The sequence below is a fragment of the Abramis brama genome (genome assembly GCF_963993115.1).
Source record: "Abramis brama genome assembly, chromosome: 3".
In the NCBI taxonomy this organism is placed as follows: domain Eukaryota; kingdom Metazoa; phylum Chordata; class Actinopteri; order Cypriniformes; family Leuciscidae; genus Abramis; species Abramis brama.
Genome location: NC_139965.1, coordinates 15,483,412 through 15,508,413, shown reverse-complemented (window position 1 = coordinate 15,508,413; position 25,002 = coordinate 15,483,412). Strand labels below are relative to the sequence as shown.

The 25,002-nt window shown below is 38.5% G+C and overlaps 2 protein-coding genes across 3 annotated transcripts in view; one reads left to right on the top strand and one right to left on the bottom strand.

The window, feature by feature from the left end:
- mllt3 (MLLT3 super elongation complex subunit) overlaps window positions 1–15,249 on the bottom strand; it is a 57,572-nt gene extending 42,323 nt beyond the window's left edge. Inside the window, exons 1-2 of one of the 2 annotated variants that reach the window (XM_084109339.1) lie at window positions 15,111–15,249; window positions 11,521–11,701 (exon numbers count right to left, since the gene is read on the bottom strand). In XM_084109339.1, coding sequence (XP_083965465.1) covers window positions 11,521–11,617 — 97 coding nt within the window. In that variant the 5' untranslated portion in view covers window positions 11,618–11,701; window positions 15,111–15,249. Of the gene's footprint in view, window positions 1–11,520; window positions 11,702–12,137; window positions 12,279–15,110 lie in introns of those variants that run through there. The other variant, XM_084109338.1, reaches the window with a different exon arrangement.
- Window positions 14,036–25,002, top strand: part of focad (focadhesin) — a 61,339-nt gene continuing 50,372 nt past the window's right edge. The window contains exons 1-4 of the mRNA XM_084109336.1: window positions 14,036–14,135; window positions 18,024–18,108; window positions 18,330–18,404; window positions 20,019–20,173. Coding sequence (XP_083965462.1) covers window positions 18,052–18,108; window positions 18,330–18,404; window positions 20,019–20,173 — 287 coding nt within the window. The 5' untranslated portion in view covers window positions 14,036–14,135; window positions 18,024–18,051. The remainder of the gene's footprint in view (window positions 14,136–18,023; window positions 18,109–18,329; window positions 18,405–20,018; window positions 20,174–25,002) is intronic.

Here is a 25,002-nt window from a genome sequence, read left to right as displayed (position 1 = left end):
CTTTTAAAGAATTCACTTTTTAAGGACTACAACAAACGGCTGGTAGGGACTACATGACATTCCTCCCGGGTTAGTGACATCACCAACCCTAAAATTTACATAAACCCTGCCCCTGGAACATGATTTATGGATGATCAAGACAGAATATGCTAATCAATGACTAGAACCATTCAGAAACGTCCTGTTGCTTCTACATGTTGTCACTTCTTCTTGAGTCTCTCCATCTTTGTCTGACTCCGGTTTGAACATAAAAGGCTAAAAGTTTTAGAAATTTTCAGTGCATGTCTGTATGAGTGCAAGCTGTTGAAGCTCCACCCTCTGTGCCGGGAGCAGCAGCTCATTTGGATTTAAAGGAACAGACACAAAACGGTGCGTTTTTGCTCACTCTCAAAAATTGACAATTTTAACATGCTATATAAAAATATCTGTGGGGTATTTTGAGCTAAAACTTCACATACACACTCTGGGGACATCAAAGACTTATTTTACATCTTGTGAAAAGGGCATTATACCACCCCTTAAACTCTTTCCCTGCCATTGACAGAATTTTCCGACAATCCATGTTTTTCACTGTTATGGTAGGAGGCGCTGTTACACATCTTCTGAAAGAGTACTGAATCTACAGATCAAAACAAAGGCCGAAGAAGCAGCAGAAACAAGCGATAGAAGCATTGCTTACGCACATGTAAGCTAACGCGATCATAAACATTAAACAGCATATAAAATTAAAACTGCCCAACGTACCAAATGAAATGTTACCGACGAAATTCGAAAAGGTATAGGACTATCAACACCCGCATTGCTTGCAACACCCGTCATTGAAAATGTATTACATTACTGCCATATGTGTGCTTGTTTATTAAATATTTTGTCTATTTGCATTATGCTTGAACATAGCCATAACCGTGTAACACTCTTAGCTCCATTTATCAAATTTTACTCAGTTTAAGACCACAGATTTTTTTTTTTCAACAACAACAAAAAAAAAGGTAAAAAAAAGTTTGCAGATTCCAACTGGATCTGGTTAGCCTTCAAAGACAATGCGATGTAGAATACAGATGCACTACAAGATCTTCTTATTGACTGGAGCTCATCATATAAAAACCTTAAAGTGAAAAAACCTACAGTCTTCGAGTTCAGAGATTCGTTTTATGCCAAACTGTGGAACTTATGACAATTCAGGCAGTGTACGGTTTTCCCAGACATGTTTTTGGGTCAGCTTACACTTCTTGCGTTCTGCCATGTGGACAATGACCACAGCAGGATTCCCCCTCAGTGAGAGCACAGAATTGTGGGTCAGATTTCAGTCTCACATCCCTGCCAGCAACACTGTTACAAATTAAAGTCTCCTTGTGCTAGAAAAACCAAACAAAACATTTTTGTGCTTCCTAACCGTGCCTATAAAATGCTGCACAACAATTTATATAGAAGGCACACAAAGAATTTGCATAAATCAAGAGCGATTGTGAAAATGATGGCAGAGTGGAGAGTGGAAATCAATCTTTTTATTCAAACATGTTTATATGTTTGAATGCGGATCAGCCACAGTGAATAAATCAAAACTAGCCTTGCCAAATGTTCATGAGTCATTTTGAATAAATAAATCTTCACTACCAGTAAAGAGGATTCATTATGACCTGGTTCAGTTGTGATTCCAATCTTTTTCAAATTTGCTTGTCATTTGAAACACTATTAGCCCTTTTTGCAGTCGCATTAGTGTTCTTATTGGCACTTCCGAATTACCTGCATCCTCATGACACCTGATTAGGCAAACATGACTAATGCATTACATGCACTTTCTTGTTTGCATTCTGCCAGGAACATAAATGCAAGCTTCCAGGAGTGCAGTCAAGAAAAGACAGAGCCAAATGCTTTATGGCGTGCACACATACAAAGCAAAGGAGTGAAAGAATTGCCAACAGACAGCCCTTATAAACCATGCTTCAATAAACCACTTCCTCCCCCCCATCTCCCCTTCACCCCCTTTGACTCACCAAACCGGGGGAAAATCAGCATTTATGGCCCAGTTCCTGTTTTGGACTGCTGCTCACAAGCCTCCCTCCACCCCCTCTCTCCCTTCATTCTGTCCCTCCCTCCCTCTTCCGCTCCTTTCATCCCAGCATAGGAGGCAGTCTGGAGTTTCATGGCTACAGAGCCCTTTGTGCATCACCTATACAAGGTGGTATAATTTCTGCAGCGTCGTAAAACAATTACAGGGCCGTTCATGCAGCCTTGCTAGTGCTAACTATACCGTCTGCCTTGTGCTGAAAGCACCGCTGTTGTCAAAGGTCGTATTTTAAGGAATAATTGGAAAGGCTAATCCATTATATGGCGCACACACACACACACACACACACACACACTATGATTGGAACTAGATTCGGTGATTCGCTGAATACGCTAATTTGTGAATGATTCTCACAATTACACAAATGATTATGGCAGCTACACTAAAATGAGTATGGATGCTGCAATATTACAGTTCTGGAGTAAATATATACACACATGGTCACCGTAATTTTGCCATGCTCCTGGGCCAACGCATTTTGTTGATCCTGGAACAACATTTCAGGTCCCAAATTTTTTTCCCAAACCCATCCCTTCCCCTAAACCCAAACCTACCCATAAGTTATCCCTAAAATCAGAGGGAAATGACGGTGAACAACACTGATGTAGAAGCACCTAAACCCTGGCTGTAAGCCTCAACTTGTCCCTCAAATCTGATTGGTTGATTTGAACGTTGTTTCAGGATCAACAAAGATGTTGATCCAGGAACATACCTGGCGAAATCACATTCACCATACACACACACACATACAAGATTCAGATCAAGTGCAATAACTGGAGGGTAACAGCATTATAAATAATGTCCTAGATATTCACAATGTGCCTTACTGTGCATTATTCAAAATGATGCATTTTTTTACAAGCCACAAACATGTGACATGTTAAACGGGTCAAAGTATGATCTGGCAGCAGCCATGCCTTCACAGTTTAATGATATGTGCATGGTTAAAAGATCACTGCGAGTTCCTTCGCTGGGAAACGATTTGACAGTCAGGCATGATGGGAAAAAGAAATGTGTGACACTCACACTCCCAATTGGCAGAATTTATTCCACATGTAGGGAGAGACATATCATCATGCAATTCAGCCAGAGAGACCCAATTATTTTAGCTCTGTGTGTGTGTGTGTGTGTGTGTGTGTGTGTGTGTGTGTGTGTGTGTGTGTGTGTGTGTGTGTGTGTGTGTGTTGTCGAACAAGAAAATGACATGATTGCAAGATGCTCACAGCTCACTATGCCAGAAATGAAATCGCAGTTAATGACTGCTCATAAAGTGTACAATCATTTCAAAAGATTACATTATAAGAATGCAACCATGCATGGAGAGATCCTCACGAGGTCTCGGTGGAAACCTGTTAAACGTAATGCACAAAGAGGCAGTAGTACTTCCAAAATTGACATTTTTATCCAACAAATTGAGGAAGACAGCTAAACAATTCACTGAGAAATGAAATGGACAGTTTCATAAATTAAGCAGGTAACTTGAAGACGATGCTTTGGGACAGAAAGCATTCAGAAATGCGTATCCATGTGTATACAAGTTGCTTCATTCATTTAGCGGTCACGTTATTCATACAGCCTCTAATGCACAAACTTGGACACATCATCAGTGTTGTTTCCTGGCGTCATTGGGTGTTTCAGGTCTTTCAACAGACACCCTCTTCCAGGCGACCTGATCGAGGTTAATCAAGGCTGTGGAATTCAAGTGGCATTTTGCGGACACCCCTTTTCAACCACAGCTACGTATCTTAATGCTAATCGGCCTGTGCCAGTTATTCCCAACATTCCTTAAGCCTGGCTGAGGAAATGACCTGCAAATCTTCGGCAACCCACCTCCAGTGGCATTCCAGCAGTCCCTCATACTTCTACCTCTTTCTCTCTTGCGTCTCTTCCATTCTCTCCTACCAAAGCACAGTTAGCTCCAGTAGGATAAGGTGTTTTGTAGACTCAGAGACCAGGATGATGTCCGGTCTAAGCGTGGACTGGTTGATGTGTGCTGGAATTTTCAGCTGCCAATCCAGGTCAACTGTCATCACCCAGTCTCATGCTGTGCCAATGCTGTCACAAGTTATTCATCACCACCAACACATATAATCGCAAATCATTGAGCATTTCAAATGTCAAACATATATGGGACAGTGGCGCTCTGGCTCTCCAAGACAAAAAGGCACTCCACACAATTTTGCCCCCACGTCTACAATTTCATATATCATACTTTCTGTCAGAATAAAATTCCTACGCTCCTCAATTCCACTCTGCAGGGAGTCACTTCATCTTTCCTCCCATGGATGGATCGCTTCCCATCAAGGGGAAAGAAGCCTGGCAAGCGCACAGAAGAATAGGGGCGGAAAGGAAGGCAGCCCCCACTGACATCTAAGCCATACCTTGCCTGAGGAGGGCTTAAACTCTGTGGTTTCTGTGCAAATGCACGATAAGACACGAACACAACCCTTACTCCTGCTCTTGCCGAGTCAATGAGCGGGGAACAAAGTTAAAAGGCTTACAGAAGTTTCAGGAAAAGATGCCCACAGGCAAACATGTTGACCTGCTCATTATAGGACCACAAGAAAGAAGAGCCGAGTGTCACTGACGAATGATGCATCAGCGTCAAAAACATTACAGAGATCGAATAGCACTAAATATGGTCAATGACTTTTGGAATGCATCTAAAGAATGATTTAATTCCATTCTTGGTCATTTAAAGTAATACTATACGCTAATCGCTGGTTATTCCAAACCCATGTGGCTTTGCCTTCTGTGAAACACAGGAGAAGTGCATGTACTGGCCTTTTCTTTTCTTCATGCAGTTACAATACTAGAGTATCAAAGAAACAAAGCACTGTAAAAGTGGTCTGTACCACTCATTCACTGAAAACGCTGACATCTGCTCTAGCTTATCTCGGCACGTTCATGAGAACTAAATGTCCAATTAGTGAACGAATCGTTTTTTTAAATCATTAATCTGGTTGACAGATTAATGGCCGGTTTAATCAGGATGTTATCCAGTACGTGACTAGAAGAAGTCCTGGTTGGTATAGCTGAATTTAAAAGGATATTTCACCGCTGGAAAGATGAATGTGTATTTTGGGTCATTTATGTAGTAGAAATGTGAAATTATCTTAGAAGTTGGTTCCTTCTAGACTGAGAAAAGCCAGAAAATTTATTTTTGGCTCATGTGGATGAAAGACAACAACTCCCAGAATGCACTTGCTTCGCTGCCCTACGAGGCCACTCCCAAGCCACGCCTACCGGTTACAGAGGGCAATATCGGAAGAAATGATAGAACTAGGCTACTAATTGACTCGAAACTGAAAAGACGCAGTTTTATCGTGAGATCCTCCTATGGACGGGTTGAAAACATGCAGAAAGAGCTCCTACTACTGGCTGTAGTCTCTCGCCTCTGGCCAAAAAAGCCTCTGATGATGCAAAATGACGATTTTGTGATTTTTTTTTTTATCACAGAGACTGAAGGACTATTTTCTCCATTTAACACCAGAGAGCATAGATAAAGCTGTATGGGGCTGCAGCAGAAAACAGAAGAAGCATGATGTTATTTTAAGCTCTTCCAGCAATTGGGCTCAAGTGTCCTGTCAAATCTAGAGAATTCAGAGACATACTGACATGGTCCACTGATGTAATAATGATACAATCTTGCTTTGTCATTCCCTCTTTCCCTCAGCAATAAAAAGGCTAAATAAATTCAGTAAATACAAAAAAACATCACACACATTCTGCAGACCCTCATGACCTATAGTGTGGCCAGCTGGTATATCTGAATGGGGTGCCTAATTAACTGTCAGCCAATGTTTGTGTCCCTGGATAAAAGACTAGAAACACCAATGTTTTCTACCGAAAAGTAGAAGATAGTGACTTGTCATGAACCAAAAGCCAGACATATTTTTGAGAGTATAATTGGCATAGATAGTGCAGGTGAAATTAAAGTCCATGTTCCACTCCATTTATTTGGGTTTGTTGCCCCCCTATCCCTGCGCTAGCACAAAATATCAGGTTTCCAAGGCTACACAGCATGCCTGCTAATCATGGCTGTTTGCTCCCTTTTTCCCAGCCAAAAAAACACTTTTCACCTTTGTTTAAATGTCCAGGTAGACATGATTTCTGAAATTTGGAAACATCCACAAAAGCACCCATCAAAAGAGCTTAAAAGGGATAGTTTTAAATTCTGTCATCCCTTACACACCCTCATGTCACTCCAAACCAGTGAGACTTTCTTTCTTAACATAAAATAATATATCTAAATGTCCATACAATTAAAGTTAATTATGTTGTTTCAAAATATCTTTTTTGTCTTTTATAGAATAAAAAAGAAAAGAAAAAAAAAGTCAGGTTTGGAACAATAGGGTGATTTAGGGTTTGTTCACACTAGGCTGGTTTGGTTCGATTAAAACAAACTCTGGTGCGATTGCTTTGTTAGTGCGGTTCATTTGAATAAGGGCCCTTTCACACCTACCTTGTTTGGTCCGGATTTTCGGACTTTTCAGTTTGATCCGAATCAAAATTACAGGTGTGAAACCTCCCCTGGACCACGGTCCGGAGCAAACAGACGAAATTTGGTCAGACGAAAAGAGGTAGTCTAGGTCCGGATCAAACTGAACAAAGGTTTGGTTCGTTTTGTGTCTGTGTGGTTCGGACTTTCAGACAATTTACAGGAAGTTCCGGTGGTTCTCGCAGGATTGCTTGCAGTCTTCTCCTTTCCTGCCGGCGACGATAAAATGTTCGCACAACGAGGACGTTCATTTGGCGAATTTGAACTAGCCTCGAGTATAGTTGGAGCTGCAGGTAGTAATGCCGTAATAATAACAGTATGATGGTAGTGATATGCGTCTGTTCATTCATTCTTGTCAAAGTTTTTTATTTAAGTTACCCGCCAAATTGACAACACGCTGACGTCAGACACACGTCCATTTACAAACCAATCAATGTCAAGATGCAGCCCACGACTGGTGGGCTGATGACGACAGGACGCAAGTATGTCATGTAAAGTTCTTTAGTGCGCTCGCATCAATGTGAAACCAAACCAAAACTTACCCAATGTATAAAATGTATCAAAACATGAACTTTGGTTCGGACCTTGGTGCGGACTTTCAGGTGTGAAAACGCCCCAAGTGAGAACGCTGCCATCCGAACCTTGGTGCACACCAAACAAGTGGACCGAGATCGCAGAATAGATTACAAACGAAGGTGCGGTTCAACTGAAATATGAACGCAACACAGACTAAAGACATGTCAACGAACCAAAAACAGGACACAATGTCACAAGATGCAACCCGAATGCTCAAGCTGTTTTTTCTCGTCATAGTGTAGTTGCGATGTTGCCCAGTCTTCAGTTTGAGACAGGCATCAGAACCGCGTCTCCTCCTTCGTTTGTGTGTGACGGAGGGATTCCTGCTGCTGTTTTCACACATTTTATAAGCTCTTTGAGTTGTCGGCTGGTCAAAATACCACACTCTCCTACCAATACCTACCACACTATGTGATACTGCATTTATCCCAGCACACACCGCATTGTTTTGGATGTTCGGTAACTTCAGACGACCAAACAGGTTGTGAACATATCTCTATGCCTTTAAGTTCAGTATATTTAGGACTAGATGTTTTTTTTGTTTTGTTTTTACCAAGCGAACCGAAATACAAGTGTGAACACACGTTAAATAATGTCAGAATTTTCTTTTTTTGGGTGAACTAACAAAGGCTTTTTGTCCAGCGACATCTATGAATGAAGGTGGATACTTTTCAAATGACATACTGAGTAACTGTGAGAAAGGCACAAGGAAGCACATAACCCCATGAGAGACAGCGAGGCAGCATGTGTAATCTACAACAGCTGTGAAAGGGGTAACGTCGAGTACTACTGAGGCTTCAAACACAAAACAAGGTGAGAGAGAAAAGGGACTTACTGCCTCTACTAGAGTAAAGAGTTTTGGAGAACTCAGCGAGTGTGTGAGCAGCTGTTCCTTTCAGGGCAGTATGGTGAGACTGTTGGTATTAAACTGTCAAACACAAGCCCGTCTGTGTACAAGGTTTTCCTCTAACTTCCCCTCGACACCAGCTAACACTGATCAAAGCCCTAAGGAGGGAGAGGCGGGGGAGAAGGGGGTGGTGTAGCCTCCCGGGACCCCAAATAATAAGCCTGACTGTTTACCTTACAAGCGCACCATAAATTCTAAGTCTAAGAAGAAAGCAGGTTTCTGTATCCATCCCCTCCACGGAGAGTCCTGTTGTGAATTATCTTCCGAGTACGCAGAAGGCCACATGGGGTGTTTGCTGTCGTCTATTTTTCACGGCGTTGAAGAAAATGTAAATATTCAAAGTGCTTATTCATCACTGTTTTGGGTCTAATTAGGACTAGGATTTCACAAAAGTAGTCATTCGACATTCAAATTTAAAGGGAAATCCTGTTCCAAGCGTCATTAACATGAAGTATGTACATCTATCTACGTTAACTTAAGTGATTTAAACCCTCTTCCCCGAGTCCTTTCTGAAGCAAACACTTTGTCGGATCCATTATACACAAAGCTGCAGACCTCAGGAAGTACTTGGACTACTAATTCATCACAGCGCAAAAACATTTTAGGTATACTTCGAAGGTGGTGTTTGGTAGGGTCTCAAAAAGCTGGTGTCATAAGGCAGGATTTATTAGAGGTTAAGTATCCCCCTGCTGCTTTTGCATTTTTTTCAGCAGCCCCTGGAAGACATTTGCCAAAGAAAAGAGGAGAGGGGCTAGAAGTTCAAGCAAACCCACATTAGTGTAGCTCTTGTCATCGAAGATCTTCGGGAGCATGATTTCCAGTAGTTTCCAAATTAGGTACAGCCCTTGATTTACAGTCTGTTTTAATGTTTTGAGAAAATAAATATAGCGGGGGAGATTTCACCACACGCATAGAGCCTGAGAGCTGATCTGAAGCACACGTCCCCTTCAGATCCTAAGTAAACAACAACTCTTTGGCATAAATCAAACCTGCGGCGGTGGACATAATATGAACCCTATAACGCAAAGGAATGAGGGAAATATTAGCATACGTTTGAAGCCATGCATCTTGAGCTGTCCACAGAAGCAACTTAAGTCCTTCTCTGTAATTTTCCAATCTTTGTGGCTTGATTTCACACCACAGCAATAAAACACAGTCTTAGAAAGCTTCAAAATGTTAAATCAGAAGAGTTTAGCAACAGTACAGTTCTGTTGTGCGAGAATGCGTGCGGCCGGGGCTTGACATTAACACCCACCGACCCGCCAAATGCGGGTTGAATTTTATATCTAATATACATTTTTCAATTGTAGTCTTTTAAAAAGGCATCTGAAGTAATAAACTAAGTGCACTGTAGTGTTGTCAAAAATACATATTTTTCGATATCAATACGGAAATATCTAAATGCTTCCAATTCTCATTTTTTCCGCAGAATAGATACACGATACCAGCTGCGCTCTCTCTCTCTCTCTCATCTCTCCGACAGCGAGATACACACAAACCCGCCTCTCCTCACTCACTCGTTTTATTTGCTCCGGATGAATATTGTTGGTGTTACAGGGTTTGAATTTTGCGCATTATTTTACTCATTCCTGTAGATGTTTTGCTCACACCCAAAGTGTCGCACATAAAGCCGCCTCTCAGTACTAAAGTACGCTGCTTATTGCGCTTAAACAGTCAAATACAAACAAAATAATGTCATAATGCCAGTCTTGGTGAGTATTCACATAAACACAGTCAGTAATGTTTTAAGTGAACGTCAACAGTTGAGAAAGAAAACGCATGTGTAACAGTATAATGGATCCGTGCATCAGGTCTTAAAGTGACAGCAGCCTAATATACCTGCTGCTAAATTATGAAATAATATTAAAAACATCTATATAGCATGGCATCAATGTCAAAATTGTGGCAAGTGGCAAAATGTTGAGTGAATAGTAACTTTGTACAACCACTAGCCACAGTGACTGGTGAGCAGAAAAGTTAATGTCAAACCCTGCCTTCGAAGGTATATTTTTGTGACGTGCATGATTAAAAATCCATTTATCTTTGTGAAAACAACATGTACGCACAATTTGTGCAAAAACACCCCATGCAATAGGGGGAAATGGTTGGCTGGAACAAAGAATATCTAACAACTGTTCTTAAAGTGCAAATGCTCACATGCGATCTAAAAAGAGTGTAATGACAGTGACTTTCTCCAGCACTTACCACGTCACAGCAAACTCAGATTAAACACTTCGGGCAAGGAGAGGAAACCAGCAAATATTTTAATTAATTCCTTCCAAGGCTTTCATCAACCGCTACTCCTACATTCCTCCTTTCAGACCACCAGACGCTTTCTTTCATTCTCTCTCTCTCTCTCTCTCAGTTACAGGGGTTGAAATCACTTTCATACATGACCACCAATACATGAGGTGGTTGTAGAAATCATAAGACCATAAAAAACTGTTTGGAGGTAACAGTTTAATAAACGTAAAAGACATAACTGGTATTATCTGAATCGGTAGGTTCTCCTGTTGGACATATATCTGCATGTTTGAAAATCAAGAAATACCATGTCTGACCAGACGGGGAGGGTCCATGCAGGACCCACAAAGACAGTACAATAGGAGAGAGTGTGTAGGGCTACATTATTACCTGTATACCATTTTATTGAAATGTTTGAAATGAATGAGGGCGGGTGCGCCAATGGACTAGGGAATAAAAATTTGAATATATGAATTTGGGTCTCATTTTTATTAAGATTTTATTCAGTTTTCTCTCAACAAAACGTTCATTTAAAAACTGAGGCTGAACGTGTTCTAAATTAGACATACACTGTCAGAGATGAGTAAACGCTTAAATTTCCACAAGGATACAATATACAAGTCCGCTAACCAAAGGAGTTATTATTCTACTCTTAAAAATAAAGGTTCCAAAGGGTTTTTTTTTTGCAGCGTTGCCATAAAAGAGCCATATTTGGTTACCCAAAATAACCTTTCAGTGAACGGTTTTTAAAATAACCATGTTTTTCTTACTGAGAGGAACATTTTAATAATCTAAAAAAAAACTTTTTCCCACTATAAAGAACCTTGTGTACAGTGGAAAGGTTCCATGGATGTTAAATGTTCTAAATGGAACCATCAATGCCAATAAAGAACCTTTATTTTTAAGAGTGTAGCGCATTTATCTGGAAACTTTTTAAGTAGTAGTCGCGCACTCATTTCTGCGCGTTGTCAATGGTTTCAGAAAAATACAAACAAACAAATCCACAATTGTTCAAGTAAACACACATGAACGCAAAATGTTTATTGCTAAAAATACTTATTCATGCATCCCTGATATCTGGCACTTTTTGTCCCTGCAGCGCTCCAGTAGACCATCAGACAATCTCTGCATGCATCAAGGTGCATTCAGTCTGGATCACACACACACCACTCCTGCCTTTCTATTCAACAGAATCCACAAATGATAATAAACCGCTTCACATACCTCTTTTTGGTTTCGGGAAACTTTCGTGAAGATGAAACACGACTTTCTCCACAAAATGCTGAATGTTGCTATGCTCTGGTCCGCGGACAAACACCATCCAGTCGTGCGTAAAACCTTCCACGGTGGGTTTCTTTCGGACCTGGGCACGATGACCGAGTTCCAGCTTCACCTGAACGGCACCCTAAAACACCCAAATGTTCACTTTATAATGATGTCGCCAATTATAAAGTATAAAAGGAACAGTCTAAGCGCGTGCGTGTTAAAACCACTCAACAGCCGCATAAAGGTAATGCAAAATAATGGTCGAATCATAAGTTTCTGGTATGTTATTTAACCTTAACATACCAAAATAAATGATAGAAACACAGCACTGAATATTTGTTATTGAATGCCCTCCTTTTGTTTGAAATCTTTCAAGCGCATCACTTTTGCAGACATGCACTAATACACTGGAAACGCACGACTCCACTAGTTCTTCTGTACTTCAGTATTCCGATGGAAATATGGCTGGAAAAGCCTCATACGCGTCTAATCGCCTTTCCAAACCGGACGAAAACGAACAGAGGCACTGGAGGTCCAAAACACCGCACCGATATAACAGGTAAAGCCCTACTCACCGAACTGGCCATTGCTGAGGCCACGGGGTAATGCTATTTCATGGAGAATTTGGTTTAAATAAGGACACCGAGGACTGTAGACGCCCGATGGCGGACATGGTCTTTTAATTGAGCTCTCTGAGTTTTCAAAGGCTGAGGAGTAAAGTGAGACGCATGCGCGTGAGTGTCAGCGCGTGCTCTCGAGTCGCAGTCGGTGCGGTGCGCGAGACGAGCCAATGGCAGCGCGAGCGAGTGAAGTGCCACTATTAACCCGTGTAAAACCCCAAACCACCTTTTCACTGCTCAACAACAGTTATTTATTACTTGCTCTGTATTAACCATGTTACATGTATCTATATTTTCTATATTGTGTGTAGGTTATGCTCGTATATTGTGCTTTTCTACTGTTCTATGTATGTTGCTGTATTTAATACCCAGTTAGTTTTTCAATAAAATGTGAGTGAATGACTAAACTAATGTAATTTAATTTGGCCTATTGGTTTACACTGTTCTTGTTTCACACTGAGTGCATTTTTAAAAAATAATGTAAAAATGCTTATTAAACACCTGTTAATTTATTAACTGTTATTTTACAATATTCAGTCAAAATTATATTATAAATTAAAAGACATGTAGTTTTACTGTAAAAAAAAGCCAATGGTTAAATGATATTAGTAAAATAAATAGCTAAAATGTAGGGAGAAAATATATATAGTTTTTTATAGATTAATAATCAGCAATATGGTATAATCAACAATATATTATAATATAATATAATATATATAATATAATATAATACAATATAGTATAATATAATTAGTGCTTAATCAGTGATTAGTGCTAAATTAGTGATTAATTGTGATTAATCACATCCATAAAGTTTTCTGTTTACATAATGTGTGTGTGTGTGTGTGTGTGTATACATATTATTATATTTATATATGTTATGTCTGTGTGTGTTTGTGTGTGTGTGTGTGTGTGTGTGTGTGTGTGTGTGTGTATGTACATATATATACAGTGAAATGCATAAGTTAATACACCCATGCTAAAGTTGACTAAAAAGAGGAATAAAAAATCATATTTTGGAAATTGAACTTAATGCCTTAATTTAAAAAATTAGGAAAAATCCAACCTTTTAGGACACCAATTTTCTTTGTGAATGAATAATGTATCGTAAATAAATAAATGTTCTTCCTTAAAATACATGGTGCATAAGTGTGTACACCCCTATGTTAAATTCCCATAGAGGCAGGCAGATTTTTATTTTTAAGTATTTTTTTTAAATTAATTTTTAGGATACTATGCATCCTGATAAAGTTCCCTTGGCCTTTGGAATTAAAATAGCCCCACATCATCACATAGCATTCACCATACCTAGAGATTGGCATGGTTTTATTTCAGTTAGCCTAAAAGCTAGTTTGATTTGCATTGAGAGATGATCTTATGGAAAGTACCCCACACATATATTATGGAGACAATAACTTTAATTGTGATTAATCGATTTGGCAGCACTAAGTGTAATATAATATAATATAATATAATATAATATAATATAATATAATATAATATAATATGTAAATTATACAGTCACACCTAGTCTATTCTTGATCTCTGTAAACGACATTTCCTTTATTATTTATTGGGAAAATAAATAGGCTATAGAACAAAAGTCCACGTTTAAACACCTGTCTGTAAGAGATGTCCTATATTTTAAAATAATTATTTACATAAAATGTTCTGACATTTGATTTTTTTTTTTTTTCTTTTAGGAAAGACATCAATGAATGTAAGAAAAGTATTAGAAAGGTACTTTAAATCTGCGAGTTCCATAATGTGCCTACAGAGAAAAGCAATGATTTTGCAGTTAAAATGTTGAGAATAATACAGTGATATTAACGTAACGCTTTTATTAAGTTTGGTCCTCCACGCGCACTGTAGAAGCATGTTGGCGCTTGGAGGGTTTCGCGAAAAAGTTAGCAAAGTGCATCTAAACCTCACTGGAATATAGGAGTTCTCTGGGTAAGAATATCACGTATATCACATTAGCCAGCTTGTTTATGTGATGCCAACATCGTTAACACAGTTATAGAAACATTTAGTGAAACTGACAGCTGCTAGGTACTAGGTAGCGGGCTTTCCTGTATTACAGCAATATACAAACATGAACGTTTCTTCCATTGCTAAATACATATTTGGAATTTAATTGCAATATTTCATCACACAAATTCGGAGCTAAATTAATATCCGCAGTGGGGTAACCTTACAGAAAGTACTGTGCTGGTGGTACTATAGTATCAGATGGTAATACCATGATATTGAATGATTGCTTTATTCATGTAAAATGGTGTTTACATGGCGCTCAAATGTGAGACGAAAAATACCCTTAGTACGTGGTATTACTGTGATACATGTCCATTGTGGTAGTACCATGGTATCATTTGAAAACGGACATATTGTAGTCTAGCCAGTGACTTAAACACAGCATCACTTAAACAATGATGCATTATTGTGGACACACACAAGCAGTGCAGAGCAAGCAGTCCCGAGCTGAAGCCTTTGTGCATTTGGACAAGTAGCCAAAGGCTGGAAATCCCTGGAATATTTTTAATTCTTTGCTTTGCTGTCAAAAGCTTGTGTGTAATATTGATCAGATAAAAACAACCAACTAGTTTGCCGACATTTAAATGCAAACCTCTACCTACAAAAAAAGATGACAATTTTAAAATACGAGTCAAAAATGACTAAAAATTGTTTTGTAACTTTTTTTTGTGGCATTTTCTCGATGCATTGTTTATCATCTGCCATTACTGAATGCAAATAACTCTCAAACTACAGTAAGAAGCTTAAACTAATGTGGAGATATTTTGATTTTGTCTCCAAAATATTACTCAGTTGCAATCTACAACAACATAAAAATCCTCTTTTATTGTTATAAAACTTGACTTGAATACTTTGGGCTTAAACAGGCTTTAGTCAATGAATTTCAGATCTTACCTGATTTACCCGAGCCACTCTTTGCTGTCAGTAGAGCTTCTGTACTGTCACTCTTTATGGAAACACAGCAGGTATTTCATCACGCACACGCAGTGCTTGTCAGATAACAGTCCCACGAGGGGAGGGGCGGTAGTATATTAGGGCTTGCATTGTCTCTTTCTCCCATGTGCTGTGGCATAAACCTGAATCTCCAGTGGCCATCAGCCAGTGTCAGTCAAATGAACGGCTGGTAATCCCATTACCCTACGCCGAGAGTCCATATGAGACAACATATGAGACGGCAAAGTCGGCGGTCCGCAACTGGACGGACATTGAAGCTTTGGCAGAAGTCACTTGTGAATAATGCATCCCATTGATGTGGTTGCCAGTGCCATCTGTCAGATGGTTGTATCTTCTGAGTTTAGATGCAGGCAGACTATATGTCTCGGGCCTTTATTTAATTTCACCTTAGATTGCGTTAGTTTGAAGTGGTGTTGGGTTATTCTAATTTCAGTCTAATAGTATTGCCCTGAAGGCGGGTTTTGTCCCGTTGCACCTGTTTGGTGTGTTTGATCCCTTGACACCTGTGATCTGAGTGAGGATGAAGACACACAGCTGTGTTCTGTTTTTTTTTCTGTTTTTTTTACAGATGATGTCAGTTTGCATGTCAGTTTCTTCATTTCAGGAAATGAGGGTTGATTCTGAATATCCCATGACTTAATTTCTCATGAATTGGTTTGCAGTTGCATACCACACGTTTAAGAAATTCTGTTCCTTCCCAATTTAACTCTTAAAGGGATAGTTCACCCAAAAATGAAAATTAGCCAATGATTTACTCACCCTCAAGTCATCCTAGGTGTATACGACATTCTTCTTTCAGTCGAATACAATCGGGAGTTATATTAAAAAAAATGTCCTGGCTCTTCCAAGCTTTATAATGGCAGTGAATGGCCGTTTCTGTTTTGAAGTCCATAAAGTGCCTCTATCCATCATAAAAGTGCCTTTATCCATCATTAAAGTGCCTCTATCCATCATAAAAGTGCCTCTATCCATCATAAAAGTGCATATATCGATCATAAAAGTGCTCCGCACAGCTCCAGGAGGTTAATAAAGGCCTTCTGAAGCGAAGCAATGCGTTTTTGTAAGAAAAATATCCATATTAAAACTTTATAAAGTGAAATAACTAGCTTCCGTCCAAACAAACATACGGATTCGACTTAAGCAACTTATGCGAGTAATGCAACGCACTGCTGATGCGCCATGGCGCACTACTTCCTACGTCACAAGTTGCATAAGTTGCGCTTTATGCGTAAGTAGACTGCGTATGTTCGTTTGGCAGGAAGCTAGAATTTTACTTAAAGTGTTAAATATGAATATTGTTCTTACACAAACGCATCGCTTCACTTCAGAGTAGGGCTGCACGATAATGGTTAAACTGATAATCACGATTATTTTGCTCAAGTGTAGAGCGCGCGTAGGGTTGCCAGATTGCACCGATTAAGTAAAACACTGGGCATCAAATGTAAGAGAAAAGCTCTGTTTGAGTGATTTGGGAGATTTAAGCTATTTAGATCTGGCAACCACAAACATCAATGCTAGTGGGGACTGGGGACTTGTTAATAATGCAAGATAATGCAAATGTCTAATAAAAAAAAGCGTTTTCAGGATAAAAAACAAGTGAGCAAATATTGCGACGATTTTTAAAAAATAATCGAGAGAGGCAGATATCGTTATCGCGATTAAAATACGATTAATCGTGCAGCTCTACTTCAGAAGGCATGTATTAACCTCCCAGTGCTGTGCGGAGCACTTTTATGATGGATAGATGCACTTTTATGATGGATAGATGCACTTTTATGATGGATAGATGCACTTTTATGATGGATAGATGCACTTTTATCATGGATAGAAGCCCTTTTATGATGGATAGATGCACTTTTATGGACTTCAGAACCGAAACGGCGAATTCACTGCCATTATAAATCTTGGAAGAGCCAGGACATTTTTTTTTAATGTAACTCCGGTTGTATTGGCCTGAAAGAACAATGTCATATACACCTAGGTATGACTTCAGGGTGAGTAAATCATTGGCTAATTTTCATTTTTGGGTGAACTATCCTTTAAAATTCAATAAAAAGTCAAAAGTTTGTTTTACTTTACACTACTATTCAAAAGTTTGGGGGCATTCAAATTATTTTAATTTTGAAAGGCTTTAATATTATTATTCAGAAAGAATGCATTCATTTGAATTAAATTATTTGTATTGTACAAAAGTCACAGTAAATGCATTTATAATGTTAAAAAAGATTCCTGTTCTTTTGAACTTTCTATTCATTAAAGAATACTGGAATTTTTTTTACATTGTTTGGAACGACATGAGGGTGAATAAATGATGACAGAATTTTCAACTATCCCTTTAAGCATAGTTGTTTTCAACATTCAACATTTCACATCAAATCAGCATATTAGAGTGATTTCTGAAGAATCATGTGACACTGAAGACTGGAGTAATGATGCTGAAAATTCAGCATTGCATCACAAGAATAAATAACTTTATTCAAATACAAAAAAATCCTTTAAATTGTAATAATATTTCACAATATTACTGTTTTTTTCTTCACAAAAAACACAAAGTCTTACCAACCCCAAACTTTTGTGTAGTGCAGCATAATGTACATTCCTGAACTTGTACAGCATCTATCTGATATTGAGAAGAAATGTTTGGCTTCCTAATTTATTATTAATGTGGTAATTTGTTTTCTTTACAACTAACGTCATCGGTCCCTTTTATTTCATTTGTTTATTTTTTTTTGGGGGGGGGGTGTCATTAAATGTCCTGTTTCACTCAAAAATATGTCAATTTTGCAAGTATAATTGGCTGTGAATGCCTTTATGGTAACTAAATTACATTTACCATATGATGTTTGCTTTTAGTATGGGACATCATTCATGATTTCTGGAGATGACTGAAACTTTGAAGACAAGGTTTGAGTTCCCCAGCTCCCTCATTCAAGCTCAGGTAAAGCACTCAGAAATGATGATTTAAACAGATAATTTAAGGAATTAGAGGTAAAACAAGGTTCACGTTCCACAGTAATTTCATTGAAATGCTAATCTGTCCCGCCAAACGTGTCTGGCTTGTAGAAATCCATTCCTGTGAATGTTTAATTTAGATGTAATCTAGTTTGCTGAAGGCATGTGAAGAACCAGATTTGTTGCTTTTTGACTTTTTAATTCTAGGCTGTGAGGACGCTGGTGACTGCAGTGTTGAAAGAGAAAGGCCAAAATGAAAGGATTTGTCAGACTACCACCAAAGTAAGTCGTCACAATCATTCTTGCATAGGTGTCATATCACATCACGCTTAGGACACATTGTTCAAATTAAACAGCCTGTTTTTTCCTTTAAGACTTCTATGTCAATGCCCCCTTTACATGTACAATGTGTAAGAGTGCTTTGCCCAGTCACTCAGTAACAGGCAGTTGTTTGTGTATGTAGGTGCTTCTTAAAGGGATAGTTCACCCAAAAATTAGTTTCTTTGTTCTGCTGAACACAAAAAGAAGATATTTTAAAGAATGTTGGTAACCAAACAGTTGAAGGGAGCCATTGACTTCCATAGTAGGAAAAAAAAAAACCTATGGAAGTCAATGGCTACCTTCAACTGTTTGGTTACCAACATTCTTTAAAATATCTTCTTTTTGTGTTCAGCAGAACAAAGAAACATGAGGGTGAGTAAATGAACTATCCCTTTAAGGAAAGTGCTTTCAGACAGGCTGCCAAAGAGCAATGACATCATGTCCAATGATTTAAACCATATCATCACATTAATTTAATAATCAGCAGTCAAATAAATACTGCGCTGCATATGCATTTAAATTTCAGGCAGTTTTATATTGTCTTTTTCTAAAAACATTTAAACAGTGGCTGTAATAACTTATTTTCGTGGCAGTTTTATTCAAACATACATTAAATAATGAAGACAATAGGTAAGGTAAAATTATAATGAATATGTAATATAGTGCGTATACTTAGCAAAATGCTCCTCCAGTTATTGTTTTCTAGCGAACTAACGAGCTGTATGGACATTGAATGTCTTTCCTGAGGTAAATGTAACATTACGTGACATTGTTTACACGCTGTTTTATTGACATCTTTCCAGGGTTAAAACTTTTTTCTTTTTTTTTTAAATTACATGAGGCATGTTACATTTCAGTTTCTTTAAACATACCTTCTTAATCATTCATTTTTAGGTTGTGCTATAGTTGTAAAGAGAAAGAGAGGATGGTTTCATGCAGAGGCCACAACAGCGATCTGACATTTATTGTTTGAATTTCATTATACAATTGACAAAATGTCGGTGCATCACTTATTTATTCATGACATTGAAGCCCAGAAGCTGAATGCTAAATAGCTGCGGTTGACATGTAAAGGTGGGCTGTGATGCGCTGGATCTTGGATATCTGAAATACAAGGACTTTTCTGTTGTTGTTTTTTACAGATTTATTCAAATAAATCAAATCTTATGGAGTACAGAAAAGGTTTTGAGTTTGGAAAATTATAGTATGTTTACACAGATATCGGTCAATAATCGGTATCGGCCGATTAAAAAGTAATTACAGCCGATGATCAGGGCTGATTATATCCTTCCTTTCAATCAAAAGTGGGTGAAAAAACATGACAAACTGTGTGTGTGTGAAGAAAATGTCTCTTTTTGTGAATTTAGGGCTATTCATGTTAACAAAACAATAAATCCTTATCGGTGGAGAAATTTAGTTTTAGTGCATCTCTATTACATAGAAAATTTGTCCCTATTTACACGGCCTTCTAGTTTTTCCGGACAGTTAATGATACATAACATAACTTGATTGTCTCTTATATTTTGTGCTGGTGTGTAATGGTTTGCATGTTGAGCTTGTGTTGTACATCACCAGGGGCCAGCGCTGGAGTCTCTGTGGGAGCAGTGCAGCAGTGATAGTACTGTCGTCCGCTCGGCCTGCTGTGACGCTCTGGTGCTTCTCGTGGAACAGGGACATGCAGATCTGCCGTATGTGCTCAACACCACCCTTAACCTCCTGCCCTCGGCACGGTATGCTTCTGTTCACTGCTGTGACACGTGCATATGGCTCTCACCAGCTAATTCAGATTATCATCCCATTTCATCCACAATTTAAAAAAGCTCTGACTCAATGCATTTTCTTCGGCCCTGTTTTCTGGTATTAAGAAGTGTTTTCGTCAATCTGATCACAAGTGGACGACGCTAAATACAGGTGTAAACGGAGTCTAAAACGTTTTGAGCTTGTTCACTTTCGACCACTTCCAGAGGTAGTCGAAAACGCATTTGCTTTCGTAGTGTAAACGCTCATGTGGTCGAATGTGTTCATAGTACAGCCACAAAATACCGCCTACTCTCCACTACTGATCTAATGCGTGAACATTATGGGAATAGCTCTAGTCAGACGGGATTTAAACTTTGTCGACTGGAGACCCAAGTTTGGTTTGAAGATGAAAAACGTACCAAGCACAATGTTCTCTCACCATTCCTGATTTCTAACACTGACATCGTTCAGCGTGGTCTTGTAAGCCAAAGCTGCTGCTCTCCGTATGTTTTTCCGTCGTCTCCGGTCGTGTTCATCTATAAATTGCGTGAGCTTATTTCATCCATTCGATCAAAAAGATCTTAAAAAGCCTGTACATTTACCCACCTATAGACCCTCCCCTCGAAGAAATAAGGACAGAAGTGTTTGAAAGTGGACAAAAGAGACGGATTAAAACACCGGGTGTAAATGGGAATGTGTCTCCCTCGTCTACTTGTGATCTGATCAACCAAAACACATCTTAATACCAGGTGTAAACAGGGCCTTTGACACATTTTTAAGCCCATATTTTAGTGTCAAAGGTGGCTCCAGATGCATTTTTAAATGATACACCCTTCCCACCCTGTCAAGCCCTGAGGGCATCTTATCAGACTCCTCAGGCACTGGCCTCGCCCTTCTCTCAACTCTGGAATTAGTCTTTGAAGAGTTTTTTCGATGTTAAAATACTCCCTCTTCTCCCAGTTCAGTAAGCAAAGACAACTATATGTTGTATTATGTATTTATATTTCCCAGAAGAGTTGTGACTTTGTTGCTTTGTACACTTGAACAGTACATTTATAGGTTAGGGAACTGTATTTAAAGCTATAATTTGTGTAAAACTAACTAGCAAATGCAAAAAACGGCAATCTTTTATTAATTTAACAAGAAGAGCAGAGGCATAAAAATAATAGTTATCATGCTGGGAAGTTGGCATATTTTCGCCAGTTTTACTGTTTTAAAGTGTTTATGCATTCAAGCTCTTGAAAATTCTCTAATTTGGCTATCATTAACACAGTGTTTCCAACATCACACTGACAGCTATGAACTTAAAGTCCTAAAAGTGCTTAATGGTAGGAGTTTATTGTGTTGATCACATGGAGGTTGGCTAACGGTTGACTCCATTGGTTTTGTAGATGATGCAAATTACCACAGAAGAGGATTTAAAAAAATAACCATTGTATTCTCATGTATTTTGAAATGAGAAAAGAAGCTATTTTCATACACTACCGCTCAGAGGTTTGGGGGCGGTGTGATTTTTAAAAAAAAAAATGTTTTTGGAAGAAGTTTTTTATACTCACCAAGTCTGCATTTATTTGATCAAAAACACAGTAAACCGTAATATGTGACCCTGAACCACAAAACCAGTCACATGGGTTCTTTTTTTATTATTGAGATTTATACATACTTTCCATTGATGTATAGTTTGTTAGGATAGGACAATATTTGGCCGAGATACAACTATTTGAAAATCTGGAATCTGAGGGTGCAAAAAAATCTAAACACTGAGATCCATTTATGTTCGCGATAGTGCTGCATTCACTCACAAAAATAAATGTTTCATATATTTACGGTGGGAAATTTACAAAATATCTTCATGGAACATGATCTTTACTTGATATCCTAATGATTTTTGGCATGAAAGAAAAATCGATAATTTTGACCCATACAATGTATTGTTGCTTATTGCCACAAATATACCTGTGCGACTTTTGCGTGACTAGTTTTGTGATCCAGGGTCACATATTATGAAATATTATGTCAATTTCTATTTGAATATATATTCATGTAATTATTTTAAATATTAAAGGGATAGTTCACCCAAAAATTTGCTGTTAATTTATTTACCCTCAGGCCATCCAAGATGTAGGTGACTTTTTTCCCCCCAGGAGAACAGTAAAGAAGATTTTTAGCTGAAACCGTGATCCTCAGTGATTGATATAGTAGAAGTCAATGGCTACCTTCACTTTGAGAGTCAAAAAAAAACATATGCAGACAAAACAAAATTAATACCTGTGGCTCCTGACGATACATTGAGGTCCTAAGAAGCCAAATGATTTGTCTATGCAAGAAACTGAACATTATTTACAACAATTGTACCTCTAATCCACAACCTTGGCAAACGGTCCTGAGCTCGTTCTGCACGGGTCTAAAGCTGTTTAAAACTACCAGTCATCACAATTGCTGGTGATTTCGATGGTACATGAAACAACGTTTCGCTTCCAGTTTATATATGTGGCAAGCTAAAGTCTACGTGCTAAAATCTGGGGCTCAGCAATGAAGAAAAGCTGGGATCTTCAGTTAGGCAGGGGTGTACTGGGCCACTTTCGGCAGCTGCCTCATCCATTTCTTCGAGTTGTGGCATTGCAATGTTTCTTTCATGACAACAGAGGCTCTCTACTTCTGTTGTCATCTCATGACACAAGAACACCACCACAATTTCCGTCTACCTAAGGCTTGATGACGAGCCGCTGCTTCCTCAATCTCTCTCAGTTCTTAGTAATTCTCTTAATAGTTCTCAGTATTCTGGTTCAAACAAGTATGGCTGTGCATATGACCGCCCGTGCCTATTGATTCCCGACCCGCAAATGACAATCTAAATATTAATCCTCCCGTTATATCAAATATCAGCGGTTCACCCGTCGAGAAATGCAATGTTGAGAAAACACTTCTTAAAAGTGAAATGATTTCTGTAAATCCAGTAATCAAATGTTATATTTCATATTTGCTTCCTGCAAGTCTGTTTCAGGTAGTATTTATAATTTAGGACGAGGTTATATTCTCTGCAGAGTTTAAACACTTAAATCTAAGTTAAATCTAACTTTTTGGAGTGCATTAGCGCATAAATGGCCACAAAACTCCAAAATGGAGTCATATGAGTAGAAAATAGTAAATGCGTGAACAAGTGACCGATTTCAGCCACAGCATCTATTTATACTGTAGGGGGCGGGGCGCTTGCGGAGTGATGTCATCAAAATCATTTATTCATATTGGCGGACGTGATAATTTTGTCATTGTTTTGTAGCACACTAGCATAACAGTAAGTCTAACATATTCATACTAAAAGCCAAAAAACTTCACTTTTGATTTCATGGGCACTTTAAATCATGCTAAAATCAACTCTAAGCCTGAAGCACAAACAAACAAATGCTTTTATTGCTGCTATAATGTGGTTAGTGTATTGCGTTTTTAGAGGATTACCTCAATTATCTGCCCACATGTTTCCTTTTCCCTTTTGAGTTGGACTCTTGGATGAAGATCAGCAGCAGACTGAGGAATATACATCTGCATATTCAGAAAACATGCAGCCTGCTCCATCAGTCAGCTCATGTGTCTCCAACACACACACACACACACACGGCTGCTGCTGTCATCACCATCGTATGGAGCAGCTACCCACACAATGTACCCTTTCATCATACAGCCCTGAATTTTAAAGGAATAGTTCACCCAAAAGTAAACATTCTGTCATTATTTACCCACCCTCATGTCATTCCAGACCTGTATGCTGGGTTTTTTTCAGTAGAATGCAAATATTTTTGATAAATCGCTATGCCTTACTACCAGAGACTGTCAAGCTCCAGAAAGGACAAAAACACCATAAAGCAGCATAAAAATAGTCAACATGACTACACTATGATTCCAAGTCTTCTGAAGCCACGTCTGTACGTCTTATGGGATACTTTTGTGCTGCTTTTTTGGTGCTTTTTGAAGTTTGCCAGCCATTAATCACTATGAACTGCTGCTGTAAAGATTAAAATATCTACTTTTGTGTTCCACGGAAAAATAATAATAACATGAAGGTGAGTAAATGATGACAGAATTTTGATTTTTGGGTAACTTTTTCTTTAAAGTTAAGCACATGAAAAATGCGAGAATATTTAGTTATTTAGGTTTTATTTACTTATGTACTTTATATTTTATACTATTGATTGCTTACTTTAATTACTTGTTGATTTATTATTTATTTATTTAGGTGTGGAAACATTCTTTGTGCTGTTAAGGCCATGTTTATGGTTTATGAAATTGGGTATCAGTACAACAAAAGGGACCAATTAAGGGCTTCTTGTGTCAATAACCTCAACATGTTTCTGAATAATTTTTTACTGATTTAGGAGAGTATACAAAAGACATGAAATATTCACAAAATTTTGTGAGTTGGACTCAAACTTTGCCTGTGTGAGTACTGGCAGCTTTGACAACAACATTTTGTAGACTTTGTTTGGAGCTTATGAAGCACTATTGTAGTAAGTAGCATATTTATTTCCAGCAAGATCTCAGCTTGCATGCACATTGTCCCATAAAATCCAGCAATAAGCAGATATTTGGTACATATGCTGCTGAAAACTGGAGCATGTTACGGCTTTGCTATGCGCAGTGCGTACCAGGCTCACGAAAGAGCCTAGATGAAAGCCAGTAAGATGAATTTCCTTTCACTGTGGAGTTATGTTTTCCCCTTCTGGTAAAATATACAGTAATCAAACCCATAGGAACTGAGAAACGTACAGTCAGACTTGAGAGAGTCGAGAAGGAGGGATGAAAGAAAACACGGCACATGTTGTCA